The 25,814-nt window shown below is 35.9% G+C and overlaps 1 protein-coding gene across 8 annotated transcripts in view; it reads right to left on the reverse strand.

Annotated features, from left to right (window-relative positions):
- Positions 1-25,814, reverse strand: part of LOC120539266 (neurexin-2-like) — a 2,018,463-nt gene that overhangs the window by 139,702 nt on the left and 1,852,947 nt on the right. For all 8 annotated transcript variants that reach the window (XM_039769182.1, XM_039769181.1, XM_039769180.1 and 5 more), the window contains one exon: positions 3,007-3,178. In XM_039769182.1, coding sequence (XP_039625116.1) covers positions 3,007-3,178 — 172 coding nt within the window. The remainder of the gene's footprint in view (positions 1-3,006; positions 3,179-25,814) is intronic.

A 25,814-nucleotide genomic window follows, 5' to 3' on the forward strand; every position in this document is an offset into this window, starting at 1 on the left:
AACTAACTAGATGAAGCAATAAACATGACTTAAACCTAAGATCCAATTTACTGAAGGCAAGATTTTGTATAAGAATCAAACTGAAACTGAAAAGTGGTCAACACACAGGAAGGGTGTGGTGTATATATCAAAGGTGGAAACTAAATCTCACATTAGTTTTTGCATAGATGGCACAATCTCAGATTTGTTTAAAAGAATATTACAAATAAAAAAATCTATTTTGGCAATAGATTTTCAAATGGGCTTAATCAATGGCCACACAGTGATTCAGTGTTGGTGCTGGAACCTGTATACATCCAATTTCAGATAAACTATAAGTTACAAGATGACCAGTTCATTCCTAGCTGCTGGCTTGCTTTGTAAGTCTGATGGTACAATGCTTGTTTTGAAGTGTTCTGTACTCTAAATTGTTTTTGTGTGTAGTGTATTAGGTTGCTGTACTTTGATGTGTATCTCGTAGTTAATTGAATAACCCTATTCTGTGAGTAATGCAATTAAACAAGGACTTACTTGCATCCTCCATTGTCAAAACATAGATACTATAGGAGTGTCTATCCCTTTCTAAATGTTAGGATACCAACCAAGGGCATATCAAACAAAACTAGAACCTTCCACAAATGCACTTTGGGGACTAACGATAAAAAGGTACTATATACAATAAAATATGATTCAGTGTGAATTCCAAGCCTACCTTCAAATCATACTATTATTATAATTTGAGGCAAGTTAGCTGAACTGATGAAAGTTGCCATATAGGTGCTTCTTCCTTCAGACGGTCATTATCAAGATGTTTCTGTTTTAAAAATCATTTTAGGAAAACTGCAGTTGGGAATGGTACATGTTTTCTGTTAACATGTTCATCTGACATCTGGGGTATTATGTGTCAAAGTTATTTGTATTTAGCACCACTGTGGCCCAAGGTACACTGTATAGGATTATTCTGCCACGGTATCTTAAGGAGCTAACTGTGAAAACTGCTTTGTAGAATATTAGCAGATATTATTACATCTTTTGTTAGAACAAATATTAACCATCATAGGTGCCTATGTAAGTAGTTTCAGGGGATACTAATAACTACTTACATTACAGCTGTGTTTGAAAATTATGACAATATTATAACTATATCTTAATAAATGGAAAAATGATTATATTAAAATGTGTAAAGTAATCTTTAAACCATATAATACATTCTATAATTTTAAATTTTATATTAGTATAAAACTTGATAAAAAGTGTGACAAACCTGAAGAAGTCTATACAGCTGAAGCAGTTTTATAATGCTCTTTTCTGCTTTTTCAGTGAGGTAATAACCTCTCCCTATTTCCTTTGTCAAATGCATGCTGGCACAGCACTTCATTAATTTAGCATTTAATGGCATTATTGCATATTTGGGAGACAAAAATTCAGATAGATTTGAGAATGGATTGATGGGTGATCAGGATACCTAGTACTGAAGGGATTCTGAGGAGTTCAAAAAGGTAGAATGGAAATCAAACAAGAAGTGTCCATATTTCAATGTGTGCGATACTGATGAAGAGAGGAAGCATAGGTAGCTAAGGAATGGTATATTAGATCTTCAGATATAATCCATAGAATGGGACGCTGCGTACAGTGTTTCCCATTAGTGTTCATTTAGTGAACGTACTATAGATTTCACATGTGTAACAGCACGATGGGGTTCATACCTTTGCAAACTGTCCATTGTTAACTTTGTGTACTATACTTTGGACAAAATTCTAATTATTGTAATAAAAGTTACCGTTGAGACTCCTAATGGAAGTTTGGGCAAATGTCAAGATAGGCAGTTTGTTGGTCTGGAAAAAAAAATGTACTATAAGTTGAAGCTTGACTGGTCACAGAATATTTGGGGTAATGTTTGTAGACAAATAAAATGCTACTACAACATAACCCCTACTTTCTGACCTTGGGTGACTGAGACAGAACGTCAAAGTGAATTGCTTGTCAGGAGAAAATAACCTGAAGGTGAACTGGAGCATAAAAAATGACAGAAATGAGCTCTGGATATTTAGCTAAGCCCATTCTGGAAGTAACAAAAATTGCAGTGTTTATTTCAGTATGCATTTTGTTTCTGTGGTTGTGCATAAGCAACCTGATTTTTACAATAACAAAAATGTTGAAAATTCTAACATCTTTAAAAATATAAGTTTCATCCTAGTTGGAGAATTGTAATAAACTAAAAAATGTCACTGCAAGACTCTCATAAAACCTTGTGTTAACAGTATACTGTATGTGGTGTGTAGACACTTCAAGTATCTGATCAAGATGAACTGCAGGGAGAAGGCAAATTTAACACACAAACCTCAAGACAGAAGTGATGTGTCGTCTTTAAGGTTTTCAGTCTTTCTGTTTTTTAAGCCTAATGTCAAATTGCTAATTAGACTTCTGGAAAAATTAATCTTGCGCAGCTGAAGTGGGACTTGCTAGGCATTTTTCACTTATGAATGTGAACAAGAGGAGGGCTCTAATGTGAGGAAGGATATTGTGAGCTTTTAGCTGCTATCTGATATATAACATCTAGGCTAAACACTCCTTAGCAATATACAGTAGCAATGTGAATCAAAACTATTGATTCTTTATACCTAAAAATATTAAGAATGCAAATAATAATTGATTAGCAGCCCTTTTCAAAATTCTCACACTCTCCAATCAGTATAAGAATAACTTGTAAAAATGCATGAACAGCAAATGCTAATATAATAATTTCTACTTATAAAGCCATGAAAAAGCAAGTTTACTTTCCTTCCGTTTGACTTCTAACAATCCCATGAGCCAGTATCTAGTGCAGACTATTACTTAAGGCTATTTCTTTTTAACAGATAAGATCAGCAACTAAATAGGGATGTACTGAATCCTTACCCTAAATTATTTTTAAAAAGTTTTCACAACCACCGTGTGCAACTTGGTTTTCAAAACCTCTTCATAATGTATTCATACTTCTTCTATAAACCCAAATGTGCATAAGACCCCCCTTCCACAGGTTCTTACCTGATGGATACCGTTCAATGATTGGCTGGTTGTCCACTTGCAGGGTGGCATTGCCTCCACTTCTCGTAAAACGGACCACATGATACTTCCCATCGTTTACTGTGACAGCATTTTCATCAATTGTGATGTCATCTGTCCCCACGTTGAAAATAACCCCAATTTTACCCCGTTCCTAATGGAAAGAACACAAAACAGATAAAAGTTTACATCTTTTTGTACACCTCTGATTGACCATCTGATTTTAATGTTCAAAAGCCTTTTAGAGTGGAACATGCTGCAAATACTAACTTCACAATTATGACAGAGTAAAGAATCAAGTATCAGTTTTTATTAGCAAAAAACAAGGCAGACATCACTTAAACACACACCATTCATAAGAAAAATTCATAACATTTTCTGCATTTCATTTTTATACATTCTGTGAAAAATATATATTTCTCAGTGTCCCTTAGGGGTTACATGTATATTTGGAATTTATAGATCAACTCTTTCCTTTAAAAGTTGCATGTCAAGATTTTTTCAGTTGTATTTATTGACATCCATATTGCAGATTTGTTGAGTGTACTTTAAGAAAGAATTTCTAAAAGAAGGTATGTGATTTTTTCCTATTATTTGTAAAAAATTCCTGATTTTTCTGAACAGTCATTTTATGCAAATAGCATGAAGGCACAGTACAAAGTGTTGCGGCCTCACAACTCTTGCAGCATAGTTTTATTTCCTGAATGGTTAATTTCTGTCTGGAATTTGTATGTGCCTGCGTGTTAAGAAAACATTGTAAATTTGATTCTAACATATGATTTTGTTTCAGTGCATGGATAATTTTTATTTCTGATGTGTTTAAATGTTCATTATTATTGTGGTGGCACCTGTGCTTCAGCATTTTAAGTGTTTATTTTTCTACAGCCATGGCTATTTGTAATGGCCATGGCAATGCTATAAAATATGGTCACATAAACTGAGCAGCTTTCAAGTTTTAATCATTTAAGGAATTATTTTATGAGAGAGGAGCACTCTATCTTGGTTTCACCCTTTTAATCTAATGTCAGGCAGATGTCTTCAGCGTAACAAACTGTAGTATAGTATGTGCAATGTGCCCCATTTAAATATGACACAGTCCTCAGATGTGTTATGAGATTGATTTATAACTAAAACAGATCCATTGTGACCATATTCATGAGGTCAGCCTGCAATGTACTGATGTTCTATCCATAGCTGACTCCTGTCTGATGCTTCCAAGACAGACAGACAGATAGATAGATAGATAGATATCTTTACCAAAATGGGACTTTGAAGGCTTATAACACATGGAAGAGCAGATATTAATTAAAGAATTAATTTGTTTTTTATGGGAGTTGGAATCTAAGGTGGCGCAGTGGTAGTGCTGCTGCCTCGCAGTTAGGAGACCCGGGTTCGCTTCCTGGGTCTTCCCTGCGTGGAGTTTGCATGTTCTCCCCGTGTCTGCGTGGGTTTCCTCCGGGCGCTCCGGTTTCCTCCCACAATCCAAAGACATGCAGGATAGGTGGATTGACGATTCTAAATTGGCCCTAGTGTGTGCTTGGTGTGTGGGTGTGTGTCCTGTGGTGGGTTGGCACCCTGCCTGGGATTGGTTCCTGCCTTGTGCCCTGTGTTGGCTGGGATTGGCTCCAGCAGACCCCCGTGACCCTGTATTCGGATTCAGCAGGTTAGAAAATGGATGGATGGATGGAATCTAAAGTGTAATGAGTACAAAGCAGAAATGAATTCTAAATGAGAGATAAGGTAATCCTGAATAACACTGTAGTAAGAATGAATAAAACGATTTGCTATAATCTGCAATTGGTTGATGTACTGTTTAGAAACTGCTGTTTTCATTTTTTAAATGATACTAAAAAGTGAATTAGTTGACAAAAAGAATTGTACATAACATTCCTGTTATGTGCACATCATAACACTGTATATATATATAGATATAGATATATGTAAAAAATTAATACCTGAATAAAGTAATTTTACAAAGCAAAATTTAGTAAATGGATACATTTACACATTCACATTATTAATGCAGTTTATAGGCAATGCCGTTTAATGCTGCTAATGACTAAGGTTTTTAAACTACTATAAAAGTAATTTTCAATTTTGCTTCAAGTATTTATTTAGGTTTGGAGCAAAATGTATGGCAACTTTTTTACCCAACAACAAAATGTTAAAAGGACGTAGACAACAGAAAGTCTGCACAAAGCTGGTTGAGCCATTCAATTAATTGTAAAGCCACAATTTACGAATCCTTCAAGGTCTTCAACAACATGACAACTTCACCACACCAGGCTACAATGAACAGGTTAACCTAAGAAGTGAACAGCATCACAAAATTTTTTGCCTAGCAGAAACTAAAGAACAATTGAAGGATATTTTTGCACAATTTTACTACAGTTCTTGTTTTTTAAAGGTTAACGGACAGTAAAAGATGTAACTAGAACAATCAGTTCATTGTAAGCATTTTATTTGCCACTCGGGGACATAACTGTGTTATTGAACTTAATGCAAATGGTTGAAATCTTAGATAATAAACCTGCTGTCAGTGAATTTCTAAGTAGCCTGAAGCGTTAGTATCATGAATCTTCTATAGGTAGAGAAATGCATTTACGTTAGGTACTGATACAGTTTAGGGATTATGAGGTGCAGGGGGAGGGATAAGTAAGAAGGCTTACTTTTGGTTATTTGTGTGCATCCAAAAACTCAAAACCCACTTGACAGTTGAAGACCCTCAGGTTACATCAAAAGACTTTTTTTTTCAGAACTTGCACAAAATGTGAAATTACTTTTATTATAATTGTGAAACATGATTGAGCTGTACAGAAAATGTTTGCTTTTTTCTTTTACAAAGATATTTTTAAAATGAAACTTATGGTAAAGTTTAACAAAGCTGATCCAGCTCCTGAGTCAGAAGACATCTCTAAAACTATAAGTTGAGGTAAGGAATAATTCCCCTTCCCCTCTGGAATTTCATTCATTACTTCTGGCAGAAATGGCTAAAGTCCAGGGAAAAAAGGCCAATAGAAAAGCTTGATACTGAACAACACCTTTGTATCTAAATAAATTCGTAAAAATTATCATATTCAACATAGAGACACATCAAAATAAGTACACTTTAGTTACATCGTAATTATATTAGGTTTATGGTTGTTATGCCTTAAGCATAAAACAAAATCTAGTAATGATAAGTAACTCACAAGGCCGATTCAGTTTCTGACTGAGGTAGCGTATCCTTGTTTTATATGGTTTCCAAAACTGTGGTCATTCATCACTTCTTCTTATACAGTGCAACTGTGTTTTAAACATAATTTCAATTAAATGAACTAAACATATGAAACACGTATATTTAAAGGGATTCCATATCTAAAATAGAGGTTTGCCCAGTGCTGCCCATGTTTTGTAATGTGAAGTGAAAGAAGAAGAAGAAAAAAAAAAAGTAGATAAAAAATTCTGTTTCATACTGTTTTGGGTAATCACTCAGCCTGTGTACTTATGCTGCACATGACATTCTCAGACCTTCTTAATCCAGTTCAGAGTTGTTATGGGATAGAGCTGGTCCTAGCAACACTGAGAACAAGGCAGAACATGGCCCTGGCCAGCGCAGCAGTACAAGAAAGGGCCCATTCAAACGAGCACACATACTCCCACTGGGCCAGTTTGGAATTGCCATCTAACATGACAAATCTTTAAGGATGATGGGATTAAAACCGAGGTAACCTGAGGAAGTGCTTTTATATATTCAAGATACAGGCATGCATTATGGACTGTCAGGATGACATAACATTAGCACAGATTAAATGTTTCTGGGTAATTCAGAGTACAATCCAATGTTCTCAGTTGTAGTAGGTTTCAGGCCATAGAAAGCTTAGACCCTATTGTCATGCCTGAGCATAAGCTCTAGCCCTTGGGGATCATTTTTTTAAATGAACAGTCTAATATCCCAGAGTGCCTTCAATAAGTATATTAGACATAAATATTAGTTTGGAAGAAGCCCCCAGGAAGTACCATTTAAAACTGCCACCTGCTGCAAGGGTATGACAAAACAGAGAGCAGTTCCCCAAAGACGTAAAGAAAGTAAAGAGAGCAGAGAGGTCATTAAGTGGGTTTAATATCCTTACTGCCAGAAAGAAAAAAGGTTCATCTTACTAAGGTGCAAGTGGGGAAGGTGGAATTTTATTATTTTATATTTCCTCCATTTTTTCATATTTATATTTAAGTAAATACCTTTTTTACTCTGGCAATGCAAAAATATTTATGCTTAAGAAAATGATGTATGCCTATGGGGAAGCACACTGTTTTCTTATGGGAAAAGAGTGGACTTGTGTAATATTGACTTACTGCATATATAACACTGTCTGCTTCAACTTGTTAAAAGCAGGCACAAGCAATAAAAGAAAGAAGTTAAATAACCTCAGTTAAGCATTTAACACTGGATCTGTCGTTTGCTTTCTTCAAGTATTATTCCTGACCTTCTGGACACCCTGAAAGCCCCTCCTTTCTTTGTTTACTGCATTTTAAATTCCTAACTTTCCTCTTTAAAGGTCAGAGCCATTTGCAGAGGGCAACCATCTAGAGAGTTTACTGACAGGCAGGGAACTTGGAGAAAACAAACAGGAAATAAAAAGAATTACACAGGAGAGGCACTGTATATCAGAGAGCCAAGTGGGACTGACAGCAAAATATTGGGTGACATGGTGTTCATTGGGTAGGTGTGGAATTAAACAGTACGGTGGGAGCATTGCCAGCTTGGTTGTGCATGGGGAGGGATAGAGAAATGCCGATTTGGAAAAGAGCATTTTTAAGCTTTTTGTGATACCATTCATGATGCATGCAAGGAATTAAAATATCTGGTACTCATCATCCAACCCACTATATCCTAACACAGGGTCACGGGGGTCTGCTGGTGCCAATCCCAGCCAATACAGGGCGCAAGGCAGGAATAAATCAAGGGCAGGGCGCCAGGGCACACACACACACCCAAATAGGGTCAATTTAGAATTGCCAATGCACCTAACCTGCACGCCTTTGGACTGTGGGAGGAAACCAGAGCACCCGGAGGAAACCCATGCAGACACGGGGAGAACATACAAACTCCATGCAGGGAGGACCCGGGAAGCAAACCCGGGTCTCCTAACTGCGAGGCAGCAGTGCTACCACTATGCCGCTGTGCCACCCCCACTCATTAAGTAATGCTACAAAATTAAATCATTTCTTTTTTTTTATTAAAATATGAGTAATAATATAATCAAATTAAATTATAAAAAATATATTAAATTCCAGGCCCATTTTAATCCAATTCTGGATCTTGGCCTATAGCCCATCTCGGCAGCATCAGGTATAAGAACCAAACCAGAAGGGGACACCAGTCCATCGAAAGGCTTACAGATGCTTAAACTCATACTAACATTCACGCAGGGGATGTTTAATCATGAATTAAATGAATCTGCATATCTTGGATGATGATGATGATGGAGGAAAACTGGAGTAACCAGAGGAAAACCCACTAAAATGTAAGGAGAGACTGCATACTTCATCATGGAGAAAACAGATAAGCGCCTAGGAAACTGGATGTTTGAGGTCACAGGGTGGGAAATCAGCCTAAATGTGGTGCTCACCCATCGTGGCATACACTCTCACACCTATCCAATTCAGAAGTGTGATTCAATCTAACCTGTATTTGTTTCGGGATATGAAAGGAAAGGTTAAATTCCCTGAGAAAAACCTGTGCAGGGGTGACATGCAGACTTTGAAACAGACAACAGTCAATGGATTCAAACCAGTGAAATCAGATTTGTTAGATAGCAGCACTAAACACTGCTCCTCCATGCTGCCCAATAAATTCATACATAATAAACCTTTAAGGGATTTGCTAACTTGATGCTTTCAACCAATGAAAATATTACAATGCATTATTTCACTTTTTCTGTTTTTTTCTAAACCTGCTATTCTTGGAGCCTTTCAGGCAGAAACCGTAAATTTACGATTTTCTCTTGTTATCACTAATATGTAACAGTGCCCTATTTTTTACTGTCTTATATTCCCTAAATATCCCAAAGTCCCCTTTATATAAAATGCCTTTAAATTTTGATAATTCCAAGAATTTTCTTTGAAGCTTAAATATGTAAATTGTAATGTACTGCAGTTTTGAAAGGCATAATTAAGCAAAAACTATGTGTTTATATCCATTAAAAATTACAGGATACTCTGTAATAGTTTATAATCAGTCATGCTTCATCATGCTTGGACATATTTTGCCTGAGTTAGCAATTTTAGGCCAGAAACCATTTCTTCATTTTTGTTAAAGCTGCTTAACTACATGCATATTCAGACTAGAAACAGTCTAACTGCTATTTTGTAGGCCCATTAATTGGGCACTGAAATAATGTTGATGAAATCGTTTTGTCAACAGACGTCTGCCAGTGAGAATAAAGCAAAAATCATGATTCCCGTATCTTTTCTGAAAACATTGATTAGGCCCTTTGAATTTCAAACAAAAACAAGTATCATCCCAGAGATGCAATAACAATAATCTGTGTATATTGACTAAGACGGCCATCTCTTGGCCTTGCTTTCTTGTTGATCTTTCATAATGGAAGGACTCAGTGGGGGTGTGTCTGTGCAGAGATATTTCTGCTGTTGTTTTCATCATATCCTTGAACAGTGAATCCTTTATTATAAAAAGAACATTTTTTCTGCAGGGGAGCACAGAATAGTTCTACTGGCTCATAACATATTATCTAGTCTCAGAGAGAAAAGTGGAGTATGTAGAGAAAAACTTGGACAGACATGGAGATACGGTTGGTGCTAGTCCCATACAGAGAGTGGCTGCTCTGGGGTGTAATGCTATCTTCTGGAGCAGTCAAGCAGCAGCATTAACCACTGCACCACCATACTGTCCACTAAAGAGAAATAACTAATTCACATTCTTAAATCGTTACAAATGTTGTATTTGTTCTGCATATTAATTACAACTTTTCATTGTGTAATCCCTACCTGTATATGTTTTATTTAATTCAATGATGGTGTAAAATAATGTGGTCTTTTAAATATGCACAGATAGCATAGAATTTACAGTACTTTAGTTATTATTATTTTTTTGAAATATTCCCTGCCACTCTCTAATAGACTACACTGGATAAGAGAAAGGATAAATTCTATTGTGAAACTAAATGTAAATGCTGCCATTTGATACCGAACAGAAATGTGCAGATTTCACTGAATACAAATGTACTGCACAGTTGTGACCATCACTCTAGAAATAAGCCAAAGTGCATCGCTGGCCTAATGGTCATGTTCTGCTCTGATAGGCTAAGGGAAATAGGCCTCTTTAGTCTTAAACAAAGAAAGGTGCATGGAAATATAATCCTGGTCTTTGGAATTTTCAAAGACATTTAGAAAATTATTGAAACTGAATTCTGTCCCAAAATTTTGCTTTATGTACTTAAGAACACCAATCTAAACCAAGGGTATTTCACAACAGAGAGAAGGCCAAGAAAGATTTGTTTTATTCAAGGGGCTATGAAGATATGGAACAAACATGTAGCTGAAGTGAAAGTTTGCAAACAGTTTCAGAATGGCTTAGCTATTAGCCAACCAAACAAGCTTGCTACACTGAATGGCTTCCTCTTGTTCAAACAGTTTCTTATGTTCTTCTGTCCCTCCAGCTGGTCCTCTACAGAATGCACAACCAAAATTGACAAAATATAAAAATTTCTAAAACAAATAATGGAGTAAAATCTTGCCAAGTAGGAAAATTAAAAGCCTTGCACCCTGTGTTGGCTGGGATTGGCTCCTGCAGACCCTGTGTTAGGATATAGCGGGTTGGATAATGGATGGATGGATGGATTAAAGCAGATAATAATACATAGACCTTTGGTTATAAGACCAAGGGAAGTTCTACAGGATTGATTGAGGGAATACTCTGACATTTTCGCTTCACAAGTATGTGATCCAGTTCCTTGTATGGTTTAAAATACAGTTTAAGGTTTTAAACATTCCTTTCGAAATACCATTAAAATTAACAGAAAGGAATACATAATAAAAAGCCATCTTTCCTTTTTGCGTAGTTAGCTTACTGCAATTAGATGAAGAGAGCAATAGGCTGGTTTGCCTGAACTGGAGGTTTCAGATTAATACATACAATTAAGACAAGCTTGAGAAAGTTCAGTATACATTCTCAATTTGAAGCTATTTACTTAGTGATTAACATTAGTGTCCTACACCATTAGCATTCTTTGTGTGTATTAATGATTTCATAATGTATAAGTCCCATTAGAAAGCTATGCTCTGGGATCCATCCTTTTTAAAAGATTTTCTTTCAGTACTAATGACAGCTTAATGCACAGTTTTGTATGCAAGCCACTGCTTTGAAAAGCAGGCAACAGAAAATGGTGCTTACAAACAGAAGGTCAATGGAAAACTGGGGAACTTGTTACTAGAATGTTGTGGCCAATTGATCCTCCAGTCACAAAATGACCAGATTACTAGACCTCTCTACAAGATAAAATGAAAACAACAGCTCACTCTTACTGGGCCAAGAATTCCCTTCTGAAATTGTAATCACTTTTAGGAGGCTGGATGTGTGCTGACGTGTTCCACTCCCCACAAAGCGGGACTAATGAGCGGATTTCAATTTCAGAAAGACAATACCTGGACAAGAAGTCAGATGCTGAATATTTCTTTAGACATTTATTACCATTCATCCATGTTATTGTTCAGTCATAAAGTTTTGGAGAGCCAGAATCTAGTCCAACTGCATCGGGATCAAGTCAGGAAATACCCCTGAATTAGAAGACACTCCATTACAAAGCACAATCAATGCACACAGTAATATTCTCTGATGTTGGGCTAACTAAGTCAACTTAAATTCGTACATGTTTGGGATGTAGGACCAAGAAGAAATATCTGAAGAAAACAAGGTCAATCATGTGTTTTGATAATCTCCATAATTCTTAGGATAAGGTCTGGTTTAGTTTTATACTTGTGATTAACATGCAGCCCCAGAAGGTAGAAATCTGCTAAGTCAATTGTCCAGTCAACCAGCAGCAGAACACCGTGTACAAGGTTCAATTTGCATGGATTCATAATATACTGACTTTAATTTATTGATTTCTTTGTCATTCAGAAAACCCATTTGTAGAAAAATCAGTAGCCTTAGTTTTGCCTATAACCTCATATAAACTTTGCCTAGTTTATTCTCAGCTATTTAAAGGATTTTATACACTATGTATGAAAGAACCTTTTATTGTGAGCACAACTGCAAATTGCTCTGCAAGGCAATTAACTCCCATTTATAGATAGTTTGAGCAAAATAAAAGACAAACAAAATCTGATATATTTACCTTTATACAGCATGAAATTTTATGCACTTCACTCATTAAGACAGTAGGATTGATGACGGAAGGGGAAACTTACTGAATATCGTTTGTGCCATATTAAATAAATAAAACGTCAACTATGAAATAAATAATCAGGCAAAAACTGCAGTGATATATAAATCACTTACATTGTAAAAAAAAACAATACAATTAAGGTAATCTAACTATTATAATTACAAATTTATTATTTTTCATTTTGCTTCAATAATGTAACCATGTAAAATGTAATTACTGCGGGCTTTATCTTAAAACCTCATGCTTATTGTGATGGGCTCCAGCTTCTCCACAACACTGCCACAGATAACAGGGTTAAGAAAAAGTATAGATGGATTTTTAAAGATTTTTTTATTTAACATGGGGACTTGAACACCACATTTTTCTAACAAAAAAACTTACCAGTGCTACCCATCTACGACGGGTAAAAATCTAATTAATCAATGTAGACCTCATGCTTTTTATTTGATGCATGGGATGTCCATTTGGTCTAGTATAATAATATGCAACCAGTTCCTTTCCCATATGGCAGCATTTTCCTTGCAGTTGCCTATTTTTGTAGCTTCCTCTTTGGTCTCACTCATCAAACTGTGTTTTGCAGGGAAAATGCAGTAGTGGTTGCTAGCGCATTGGCCTGGTTTAGCGAGTCTAGCCTAGTCACGTCAGGGCTTTGGTTTCCCAATGTGCACATTGATTTATTGTTATTTTCACTCATCCATTGCAGACCATGCAAAGTTATAAGTCATTAGAGTTACCTATAAACCTTGTTCACAGGGCCTGGTGCAGTGCAAGAAAGTCGCTACCATGCTGTTTTGCCAGCAAATAATATTGTAAAACAAAATAGTCCAATAATACTAATTGTTACACCCTTATTTGTTTTTATTTTATTATAATTTACTCTTTTTTCTACATGTTTGACCTATTTTTAAAAAAATTTCATTCCTATCCTTAGTAATTGGATGGACAAGAAACTTGTCCTTTTATTAAGCTGGATATTTAGTGCAAATATAATACTGGGTGTTGTACCGCATGCATCCCATCCTTCCACCAACAGAAGGCATTTTTTTGTAATTACTAATATATACATACACAAATGTGTACATAACAGACTAAGATTGATGTACATTTTCAGCTTCAGCTTTCTGTTACTTAGAAAATGTGGCTCTGAACAGTGATGTTATCCATTTCATTTTAGAAAAGAGCAATGATGTAACTGGAAGTCCTTGGGATTTTCAAAGTAAGGCAACTTATCAGAGAATGCACTTATCGGAGAGGCCCTTCCATCTGAAGACATCCCTTTTCTTTCAAAGCCCAAACTGTTTTCTCTTGATGAGCTTCAAAGTACTACAGTATCTAAGTTGTTTTTTTGAAGTATTTAGACATTCTTTTTTTTCATATGCATTTGATTTACTGTAAATAGTTTAACTCCAGTTCTTTTAAAAGTGTATAAACTGGTTTTAACTGTAAATTGCTTTTTCTATAAATGAAAGAAAACATCTAATATGATACCCTTAAAAAGTTAAGTTCTTCATATTAACCTAAGACTGCTTAGTGATAGAATTTGGTCCTAAATTTATCTAAGGCCTAAAATATTTAAGCAAATCACCATCACAGCTGATTCAGTCATTGGAGCTCAGAAGCTCCTTATTATCTTTGTCAAATGTGACTTATTTTGTGTTTGTTCACAAACCACTCACAGCTCTGAAGACCTAAACTAAAATCATGGTTAGGACACCATCTGTGTGGAGTTAGCACATCCTTCATGTATCATTGAAGGTTTGTATAAAATGACTGACGACTTGGACTTAGCCCAGCATTAACGGGAGTGCCTTGAGATGAACTGATCACTCTGACCAGGTTGATTCTTGCCTTAAAAACCTTAAAAAAATGATAATATAAAGATGATAAAAAGAAAATAACTAAAGCAAAAATGGCTGTGTCTGACTTAAGACATGATGTTGATTCCACTTACAAACTGGAATATTGACAGTTTGAATCTCACTAGACCATATAGTAAAGATTAAAATCTAAGGATAATTCTTGAACTGGTGTAAAGTCATATCTATTAATACACAAATAACACTGAATCTCCTTGAGGTTGTTTGGGCATACCCAACTGGATGGAGACCTTGAGGCAAATCCAGGGCATGCTTAAGAGATTACATCTCTTGGGTGGCCTGTGAACATCTCAGTATCCCCTTAGAGGAGTATCTCCTTGGAGGAGGCGACTGGGAAAAGGGATGTATGACCATCATTGTTTAGACTGCTCCCTCTGGACTTAGATAGATGGCAGAAAATGGATGGATGAATGGATGGATTGGATGGATGGATGGCTGCAGAAAAAACATCTTTGCTTAATTTGTTTTAAATTCTGGCATTCTCAGAAACCTTTATTCTAATATCCCCAAACGGCCATAAATGAAAGGCAAAAGGCAAACTGAATAAGGGCAACTAAGATGATGAAATTGAAAATGTACATTTTATGGGATAAAGTCTGAAATCTTAATACACTTACTGCCAAGTAAACGTACTAGTTCAACAAAGGTATTATTTTTGATAAAATAGTAATAAAAAAATGAATTTATGAAGTGTGAAATAAAATGAAATTTGACTTTAAGAGATATTACTTTACCTCTTGAGGTTGCCATTATCTTCAACTTGAGTGCAAAAACATTACCTTTTTACTAAAAATGACTACATCCAAATTGATATTCAAAAGGTACCTTCACCAGTGCCAAATTGTTTCATAAATATACTGTAGTATCTCTAGCACAAGAACGTTTATTTCTACTTGTTTTGCTGTACCATTCCAAATAGGATCAGTACGGTTAAAAAAAAAAAAAAAGTAATACATTTTCCTACTTCCATAACCGTGTAGTTCTTTTTGTCTTTAGGGGAGGATTGTTAATTAGTAATTTCCACTTTTTCCACATATTTGACAACAATGAATACATTGCTGAATTAAAGCTTTCTTCTGTATGATCACTGATAAAGCCATGATAGCCGACTTCAAAGACTCGTCCCTCTTTTCAGCCTGATTTTTTTTACAGAGGCAACATTCCCAAAGGAACCTAAACTGATTTGATTTTAAAAGAAGAAGGTAAGAAGTCTCTCTTTGTTTTCCTAAAGCAGATTTCATTCTGTGTTGCCAGCCCATTCTTAATGTATTACTGTACTGTATATTTTTCAGAATATTTCAAATTGATTAAATTGTTTCTTTCTTCCTTTGCAGAAAAACGCTTTAACTCCCACAAAGTCATAAAGACATTAAGTTTACACATGAGAAGAATCCAGCTAGCCGTATATATATGACTGCAAAATCTCCAGTGTTATCTTTAAAGATGATGAGGTATTTGATTGACAATCCAGATTTGGTGTCTTGACCTCAGGCCCTTTGCATAGTGAAAACAAGTCCCCGATATGGTCTGACTTCATTACAGACCAGCGCAGGGTCTTTTTTCTAAAGGCGAATAGTGCATTTGCTTTCCATCTTTACTTGAGGCTATGTCAGATATGCTGGAAATGGATTCAAGGTAGAACTACATCATGTATGAACACTTCTCATCTGTGATTTAAGGAAGATAGTCATTCAATTCCAAGTTTCTTGCTAGTTTATCTGTTTTCCATGTGTGTTTCCTCCCTGTGGGTCGACAGGGTGCCCTAGTGAGTAACAAGAATGTCTAATGCAAAGCTGAACTACTCTCTGGGTAGGAAGGAGCCCTCATTACATCATTCATTCATTCATCCCAATTCCCAAACCTGTCTTTTCCATAACAGGCTTGAGAGAAACCTGATCACAGCGCACAATGCAGGAGCCAATTCAAGACAGAATGCCATCTCCACAGAGGACACTACCTCACATTCTGAAGTCGGCAAAAAACTTAGATGCTTGTTTTCCCTTGAGTTTTTCTTGCTCCTGGGACTACATAAAATCTGTTATTCCTAGACACCCATTTGCCTTCAGCCAATGAACTTTAAAGTTTGGCTCTGGCGTCATGAAGCCGAGACTATATGCATACTATTTTACATTTTTAATAAAGGCCTAAACAAACTTGATTGCCATAGAATTTTAAATGTTGACATATTTTATTCTTTTAAGTTCGCAGGATTGTATACTTATTTTCATAAATTATGTTTTTTTTTCCCTCCAAAACTGGTTTTGTGCCATTTTTCATGTTACCCATGTGTTTATTTATTTATTTTGTGTTCCAGGAAGAACAATCAGATCTACCAGAACCCAAAGAAAACCTATATTGCGTGTACCGTGTACACCTTACAGGTATAGATCTAAAAGAGAGCTGGTGTCTAGGTGCACTTAACCTGCACTATCATGCTGTCCTTTCATACCATCCATCCATTATCTAACCCGCTATATCCTAACTACAGGGTCACGTTGGTCTGCTGGAGCCAATCCCAGCCAACACAGGGCGCAAGGCAGGAAACAAATCCCAGGCAGGGCGCCAGCCCACCACAGCCTTTCATAACATAATGTTTCTAAGTAAATTACAATTATTTTTATTTTAATTTATTTCATTTTTATTACTATTTAATTTAATATTGTTTCTTTGTATCAGTATACTGCTGCTGGATTATGTGAATTTCCCCTTGGGATTAATAAAGTATCTATCTATCTATCTATCTATCTATCTATCTATCTATCTATCTATCTATCTATCTATCTATCTACAATTTTCTTCTGCAGTTTGCCTCTGTGCTCATAGTACTGCACCTAATTTTAATGCGATATTCACTATCAACTTAGCTCTACTTTATGACTCATCTAATTCTTGATCTTAGTAACACAAAGAAACAAAGAGGAGCCTGCAGAAAATCACTATTTTCATTGTGAGTACATTCTATAAAACAAATAATAAAGTTATAAATTACAGGGAAGCAAAAGCAATGTATTTATACTGAACGGAAAAAAAGTAGAGCATAGCAAAATGATTAGAACAATGAATAATTGGATTAGCATGAAATAAAAACGCAAAATGAGAAAACTGAGTTACACTCATGTTATGCGCTGATTACTCCTTACATATACATTACTTTCAGTGTTCATACAGTTAAAAATTGATTTTAATCACCGCCAGACCTCGCACCATTTAAAATAAATAAGTAAATGAAGTTTCAGTTAAATAAACTTTCAATTTTCCTCACAACATTATAAGTGACATTTCAGAAGAGGACTGACAAAGAAAAGTTTATAAATAAACCGAAGATGAGATTAAGCCAATTTCTGAAATCTTCAGATCATAGATGTTTGGTTCAGATGAGTGTCAAACATGATTCTTTGCTTAGCATCTGATTTCTTATCAGCAGTTCAATCTGTAAGTTTTGTCTCAAGTGGATTTATCACGGAGGAAAGCTGAAGAAAACACTGATAACGGCTCGGGGCTCTGCCGACACAAAGGATTGAAAGGATTTCCTGCTCTAATTATTTCTGCCCTACCATTCCTGTAAATGAGCCTATAAGTGTTCTATACCTAACAAAGTACAGAGCCCTTAATGCACCATTTCTTTTGAAGGAATAGCAAGGTTCCAGATTTATAGGAAACTCCATAAATAAGAAGTACATTTTTGCAAGCTGCATTTAAACACTTGAAACATGTTAAGGTAGACACTGAAAAGTTTGTGTACAAGGAAAGTACTAAACGGTAAAACAAAGAATTAAATTAAGCACCATATCTGAAAAAGGGTGGAGTTGAATCAGCTGTGTTAAATACAGATTTGACATTCTGTTCTTGGAAGGTGGATTAGAAATATGGATTATTTCTGGTTGTAGTTTTCACAGACATCTCTTCTTAGGAAAAAAGATCTGAATATAATATTTAACCTTCAACGTGACAGTTCAAATAGCATCAAATAAAGATTAAGGCAGTTTTCCCAATAAATACTAAGGGCATTTAATAAACACAAAACGTACTCTGTGCTAATGCTAATGTAATTGACAGTTTTAACAAAAGAGAAATCACACTTCAGATGATTTCTAACTTGCATCCCAACGACCATTCATCTGTTTTCAGATCAAAGCCATGGTTTATTTACTGTCTTCAGTTACAGAAGAAGCCACCAGCAGCTAGATATCTTGTGAACTACACAGGATATTACAAATAGAGCTTTGACCAGAATAACAGCAATAAATACAATGCTTTGGCTTTGCATGCGTGCTACCTATATGGCTGTTTGCAAACGTCCTAAAATTTGTGACTTTACATGACTTTTTCACATGATGCAAATCCACCCCACCGGTAAGGATGCTGCACTTGATGGTTTTTATAGCATACTCCACTTCAACATATGTAGTATGTACTGCGGCTGTAAAGAAATGTATTTTAAGTACAACGTATTATTAGCTACTTACTAGCTAGCATCATACAGTATGTATGGCAGTATTGAAGATTGTGGCATTCAACAGGAACATCTCTTTCTTTACTATTTGCTCACAACATTAAGTAAAGCAAATCCCTTTTCTCCTATTCTAAGCTTGTTAGGCTTTTTCAGATACAATCAGTGTTAATAAGGTTAAACTGTGTGAATCTTACATTACTGAAATAAAACAAACAAACAAAAAAAGAATTCCTAAGCAGACATAAAAGCTTCATTGATATGTTGTTTGTGATGTTCTTTGCTACTTTTCATTTTGAAACTTTTTTTAAAGTCTATTTGTACAAAGCTCAGTCTAATTTTCAGCAAGGAATGCCTCTTATGGCTGTGCAGTGTGTACCCCTTACAACACCCCTCTTAACTGAAAAACTTGACAGTTGCTATTTACCTAAGTCATATTCATCATACTGATGATTGTTCTTGAATCCCTTAGTGCTCAAATCTGAGATGTTATTCTTTTCCTTAATTTCTGATGTTTATTAGGCTGTTTTAGTTGTCAAGTAATATTTTGCCATTTCCCTTCTGTACTTCTCAGTGCTTTGTGATGTATAAATTTCTGACTAGTATAATGTCCTTTTCATTTACTAGAGTTGCAGCTCTGTAGCAATGTAAAACCAAAGAAAACAGACACAAAAGTTGGCTAACGTGAATAAATCCCGATGCCTATGTAAGTGTTCAACTATTTAACTTTTTTTTAACACAATGGTAAACATTTGTTCCATGTCTAATTTTCTTGTAAAAATCCTATTATAAAGAAACAAAAAATGTAGCATAGGATGAATTTTTGTATATATTTCACACACCAATAATTCACTGACCCCTATAGATATGCTGAAGTAATAAACAGGGAAATGGAATGACTACACCAGAATGTTGGTTAGTCAGAGAGATAAATAAAAGACTGATAAATAGTTAGACTTTTCCTTGAACACTTCAAAGGCAAGAATTTCAATTATTTTTTATATTGTTGTTATGTTAGCGTGACTTTGTGTGACTGTGAGTGTGCCCTTTCCAGGATTTATTCCTGTCTTGTGTTTATTCTCCATTCATAACACCTGCACCATACAGGCCTACAACAAGATTAGGTGGGTTAAGCATTGCATCTGAAATGGACCGATGGATAGATAGATACACTGCTCCAAGGCTGATATTGCAGTCACAATTAATACAAAATTAAATGAGCATTATAAATGAATCTAAGAAGCAAGCACACACAGTGTCATAAAGTATTCATTGAAATTAATGCAAAATTAGATGGATTGTGGTTTTCGAAAGATATGGTGCCTTCACATTCTTTCTATGGTGTTGTCATCATCTAAATCATCTAAAAATATCGTACCTCTTTTAAGAGGAAGTCAAAAATATTATCAACAACTTTCTTGGAAGCATTTAGCAGTAAATGGTCTGTGACAATTGTGTGGTTTCTTTTAAAAGAATAACTGGCATGAATTTACCAGCCATGATTTTCTTCTCATAAACACTTTGCCAGTAAAGGTGCTCAGCTTAGAGCCACTTTATAATAGAAACTGAGAAGGTCTGCAAGGGTTTATTTCATACCAGTGAACTGAGAACCAATTTAACCTGCATTTTCATTTGAGTTCTTCAAGTTAAAAATTCTTTCCTGATTGACTCATCAGTTTTTTGTTTTTTTTTATTTTTGTACCGTGTCTCCCACAGGTAATTGCTGCAGAATAGAAAGTCTACAAAAAAAATATTTATGGGTTTCTCTGTTTGTATAATATAATGATACATCCTGCAATATTGGCATCTTTGAGATATTATTGGGTGGTTTATTCTTTGGAAATGCTTTGTTAGTTGAAAAAAATTATGAACTGGAAGTATATATACATACATATGTACATTCTCAATTCTGTTTAATTAACATTCAGGGTTACAAGGGCACCTAAAATGTACTTACCGTTATTAAAAAATAGAAGGAAATTAAAACAACACCTTATTAAAACACTAAAATACAACACGTTCATCCCACCCAACTTAAGTCTGTATGCAAAAATAAAAAGAAAAACTGCTGCTATACATTTTACAGCAAATGGAACACTGCAAAGATAATCGCTGGACTACTAGGTTAAGGAATACTTAGCATAAGACCTAGCAAACATGGTGATGATTAACTGAAGAAAGCTGTAGTTACCATATATACTTCCGGATAAGTTCTCCTGAGGATAAGTCAGGACTTAATTTTACAGTATAATTTCTGGTATTTTATAATGTCGGTCATATAAGTCGAATGCTAACGCTCACCTTAGTCAGTAACCAATGAGCACACTGCCTTTTTTTTCTACGTGGGTGTGGCAATGCGCTGTATCAGAGCGTGCTCCTAACCTCTCTCTCTCTCTCTCTCTCTCTGTTGTGCCTACGTGACCACACAGTAATACTTGAACTATTCCGAAGCAACATTTGCACTGATTTGTGTTTTTTGTATCTCACACCCTCATACACCTTTATCGTAAGAGCATCCCTTGTCTACGATGGAGCATTTGTTTAGGAGAAAATACAAAGCTGGTTTTAAATTAAACATCGTTCAAGTAGTGAAAGAAATTGGTAACTGTGCTGCTGCAACTAAATTCGATGCGTCTGAGAAACTGATGTGAAATTGGTGGAGGCAAGAAACGTAAAGAAAATATGTGTCACATTTTTGAACGGCCGTATAAGACGGGGTCTGATTTTATTATTTGTTATTATTTTTTGGGTTTCAAGACCCTGACTTATACGTCAGTATATATGGTAGTTTTTCTTTTATGTTTGTTACATTATGGTAGCACAATAGATAGCCACCATGGATTGCATATCATGGTCTCAAATCCTGCGCCTGATCGTTGCTTACATGGAGTCTGTATGTCCTACCCTCCCATGTCTCCAGGCACATGCTGGTTTGGGTAACTGCTGGTTCCAAACTGCCCCTCTGAACTTGACTGAATGGGCCCTGTAATGGCTAGCTCCTGCTTATGGCTTACAAAGCCTTAAATAATCTCGCTTCGTCGGATATTTTGGAATGCCTTTCACCTTACACTCCAAATCGTAATATTCAAATGAGTGTCTGCTTATAATTACAAAAGCTAAACTTAAAAGAAGTGATGAGGCAGCCTTCTGCTGTTATGCACCTAAAATCTGGAATAGGTTACCAAAAGAAATTCACCGGGCTAATACAGTGGAGCATTTTAAAAAACTGCTAAAATCTCATTATTTTAACATGGCTTTCTCATAGCTGTATTTTGGTGTAATCCTGATATTCTGTATATCCATCCGTCCATCCATTATCCAACCTGCTATATCCTAACTACTGGGTCACGGGAGTCTGCGGGAGCCAATCCCAGCCAACACAGGGCGCAAGGCAGGAAACAAACCCTGGGCAGGGTGCCAGCCCACCGCAGTATTCTGTATATGCATTTATTTATTTTTTTCATGGTCCTGAAATCTGTACTAATCCCTACTTTCTCTGCTGTTCTTTTTCCAGTTTTCTGTGGACATGATCTACACCACCACCACCTGATCAAAGCACCGTGTAGTTCCTACATTGATGGATTGAAGGCCAGAAGTCCACATGACCATCATCATCAAGTTCTTCGACATGAACCCTAAAAACCATGAGGATTGATTTAGATCATTTATGTTAGGTAGAATGCCCAGAGGGGGCTGAGTGGTCTCATGGTCTTGGAACCCCTGCAGATTTTGTTGTTTTTCTCCAGCCCTCTGGAGTTTTTTTTTTTTTTGTTTTCTCTGTCCTCCTTGGCCATCAAACCTTACTTTATTCTTTGTTAATTAGTATTGCCTAATTTTATTTTTGTATTTTTTTCTTTTAGGGCGGCACGGAGACACAGTGGTAGCGCTGCTGCCTCGCAGTTAGGAGACCTGGGTTCGCTTCCCTGGTCCTCCCTGCATGGAGTTTGCATGTTCTCCCCGTGTCTGCGTGGGTTTCCTCCGGGCGCTCCGGTTTCCTCCCACAATCCAAAGACATGCAGGTTAGGTGGATTGGCGATTCTAAATTGGCCCTAGTGTGTGCTTGGTGCATGGGTGTGTGTGTGTCCTGCGGTGGGTTGGCACCCTGCCCGGGATAGGTTCTTGCCTTGTGCCCTGTGTTGGCTGGGATTGGCTCCAGCAGACCCCCGTGACCCTGTGTTCGGATTCAGCGGGTTGGAAAAGGCATGGATGGATGGATTTTTTTCTTTTTTCTTTCTTCATCATGTAAAGCAGTTTGAGCTACATCATTTATATGAAAACATGCTATATAAATACATATTGTTGTTGTTGTTATGCACAATGCCACCAATTAAAAGCTATAGCCTGAAGTTGGATTAAGCATATTTGAAAATGCTATGCTACATTATATCTCAGGGAATTTAAGATGAACCTAAAGGGATTCATAGCATCACAAAATGTACAATTCAGTCCCACCTTCTAAGGCAAAACATTCGTGTTATGGTAAAATTACCCCATTAACCATCACCTTCAATGGCAGGTCTACTTGATTCTAGTCCACTTGATTTAAATACTAAGAATTAAATGCTGTTTAAAAAAACAAATGCAATACGTTAGAATTTTCTGTCTTCTGGGGCTTAATCTGTTTTATACTTAAATGTAATATGAACACACTTACGTATATTTAGATACTCCTTCCATTTTTGCTGTATGCTTTTTCATTATACTGGTGTGAAGTGCTAAGTACACTTTTGATCAGGTACAACGCTGAATTCTTCCTTGGATGGCAAACACAATTAGAGTTTAGGGTGGTCAGTTGGTTTAATTAATTTGGAATATGAGAGCAAACCCAAGTACCCTGAAGAGATCCTCAAAGACACATAGAGGATATGCAGAGTCGACCTGTAGTAACATGACAAGGAGCTGAAGCCAGGGTTTCTGGTGCTGCGGTGTAGCAGCTTAAATTGTTGTGTCACCATACCAGTTCTATACATTCATATATTTTGGATTTTGTTTTTTTTATACCAAAAAAGTACATCATGAAGCAACGGTTTTTTCAACCTGTCTTGCCAAGGTAGAATTTTTAGCAATATTTTATCACAGCCACACATCAGTTAATGCTTTGGAAGTTAGGGGATTTCTGCCAGTTTGTTTGTGAAAATGAATGTATTAGCAATAAATGAATGTCATGCCCTGAAATCTTTTATCAGATTGACTGACACACTTACAGAGCTCATTGTGGTCATTATAAATTTTTCTGGCTAGAATGTCCAGGCAAGAAAAAGTCAAGCAATGTAGGTCAGGGATATTAATGAGGCAAATAAAGTCAAAGTGACACACATAGTAACATTTTCTTTGAGTTAATTTGTTCCCTTATATAGGTTAGCGGCTCACCATTATGCATCTTTTTATTGAATTTGTTGACTCCTGCATCATTTATCACTAAGATATACTAAGTTGTACCATGAACTAAATTAAAATTATTGACTGCAGAGACCATAATGCTGAATTTATTAATACTGCATCAGACTGAGTGGCTTTTATGTTCACAAGTGACTTTAATACTAAAAGCAAAAGAAGGATGAGCAAGGGCAAGCAGTTTTCATTTTTAAGTTTAAGAAGGGTGAAAAAACTGTCATAATGAAAAAATATCTTCATTTACATGCTTCATTAGGTCATTTTTTACAATTTGCTAATGTAAACTTACTTTTAGAAACTAGTTGTTCTGCAAAAACAAAAAACTGCACACCCCAGAGTGGATGTTTGTTTGTTTTTTTTTTTGATTAAAACACATTACTTTGAGAATGGGGAAAATAAAGACAATCTGTTTTATTATTCTTTTTATTTTATAATAAAACTAAGTCTTGTTGACTCTATATGCAGTACTAACTGTATATGGCACAAAGTTTAGAAGAATGAAATGTATAGATATATATATTGCATTTCCATTGAAGTCCACCCATTTTATAAAGCCTAATTAATGCCCCCTTTAGGGTTATGGGGTGCTTGATCCTATGTTGGCAGCTCTGGGCACAAGGAAAGAAACAACCCTGGATAGGGCACATGCACATCACACACCAAATACTTACACACCTGGACTCTCTCATACACGGCGAGTATGTAGTCAAAAATCAAACTTAAAAAATGCACATCTTTGTTGAAATCCCATGATTTCCCAGAGGCCATGGGAAAAATGAGTGCTGCTACCTCACAGCTCCAATATTTTAGACACATATCCTAAATACTAAGTATGTGAGGATGCCAATTAAAAATGACCGAAGGGGTCACTTGTCCACTAAGCAAATATAGGACAGGTTTGGGTTTGAGAATAATTGCTACTATATTTCTGCACAGAATGGACTCTTCATGCTTAAGAAAATGTGGTACTATGGGTTGAGATGCCAAGTATAGGAATTGCTTTAATGATCTGGCTTTCTAATTAGAGCTTCATACCTCCCTCTCATTAGGAGACTCCAGAATATTTAAGAGCATGTCGTTGATATCATACCTTCACCTGGGCTTACTGCAGACTATAAAATGCAAGTGGTTCTGGTGCTTATGGGGCAAACCTCAAATAAGCCAAATATTGAGAATTTTGTTTTTTTTGTGGTATTCCAAAGCCCTTGCTGTGATTGATACAAAGTCTTTATAAAGCTGCACAGTAGACTATATATTTTGTAAGGAGTGGTGTTAGAAAATCATGTTATTTTATACTCATTTTGGTTGGGTATACTGTATATAGGCTACAAAAGATTTTGTGGTTGTTCTTTAAAGATTGGAACCTTTGCATTCAAATATAAAACATTTTGGCAAAATACTGTATACACCAAGTGAGATGTAAGGGTCCATTGAAGATGACACTGGAGAGTTGTTTTTTTTGTTAATATCTACAGTTGTGCTCATAAGTTTACATACTCTGGCAGAACTTGTAAGATGTGTACCGCACTTTAAAGAAAAGATGACTTATCATGCCAAAGACATTTTATTTACTTTTAATGGAATCCAAATTAAACTATAAGGCATCACAGAATAGCACAGCCATTAAACAAAACATACTAATAAGAAAAATAATGAGATGGTCTCTTTTCAGAGGTTTGCATA

This window comes from Polypterus senegalus, chromosome 11 (assembly GCF_016835505.1).
Source record: "Polypterus senegalus isolate Bchr_013 chromosome 11, ASM1683550v1, whole genome shotgun sequence".
In the NCBI taxonomy this organism is placed as follows: domain Eukaryota; kingdom Metazoa; phylum Chordata; class Cladistia; order Polypteriformes; family Polypteridae; genus Polypterus; species Polypterus senegalus.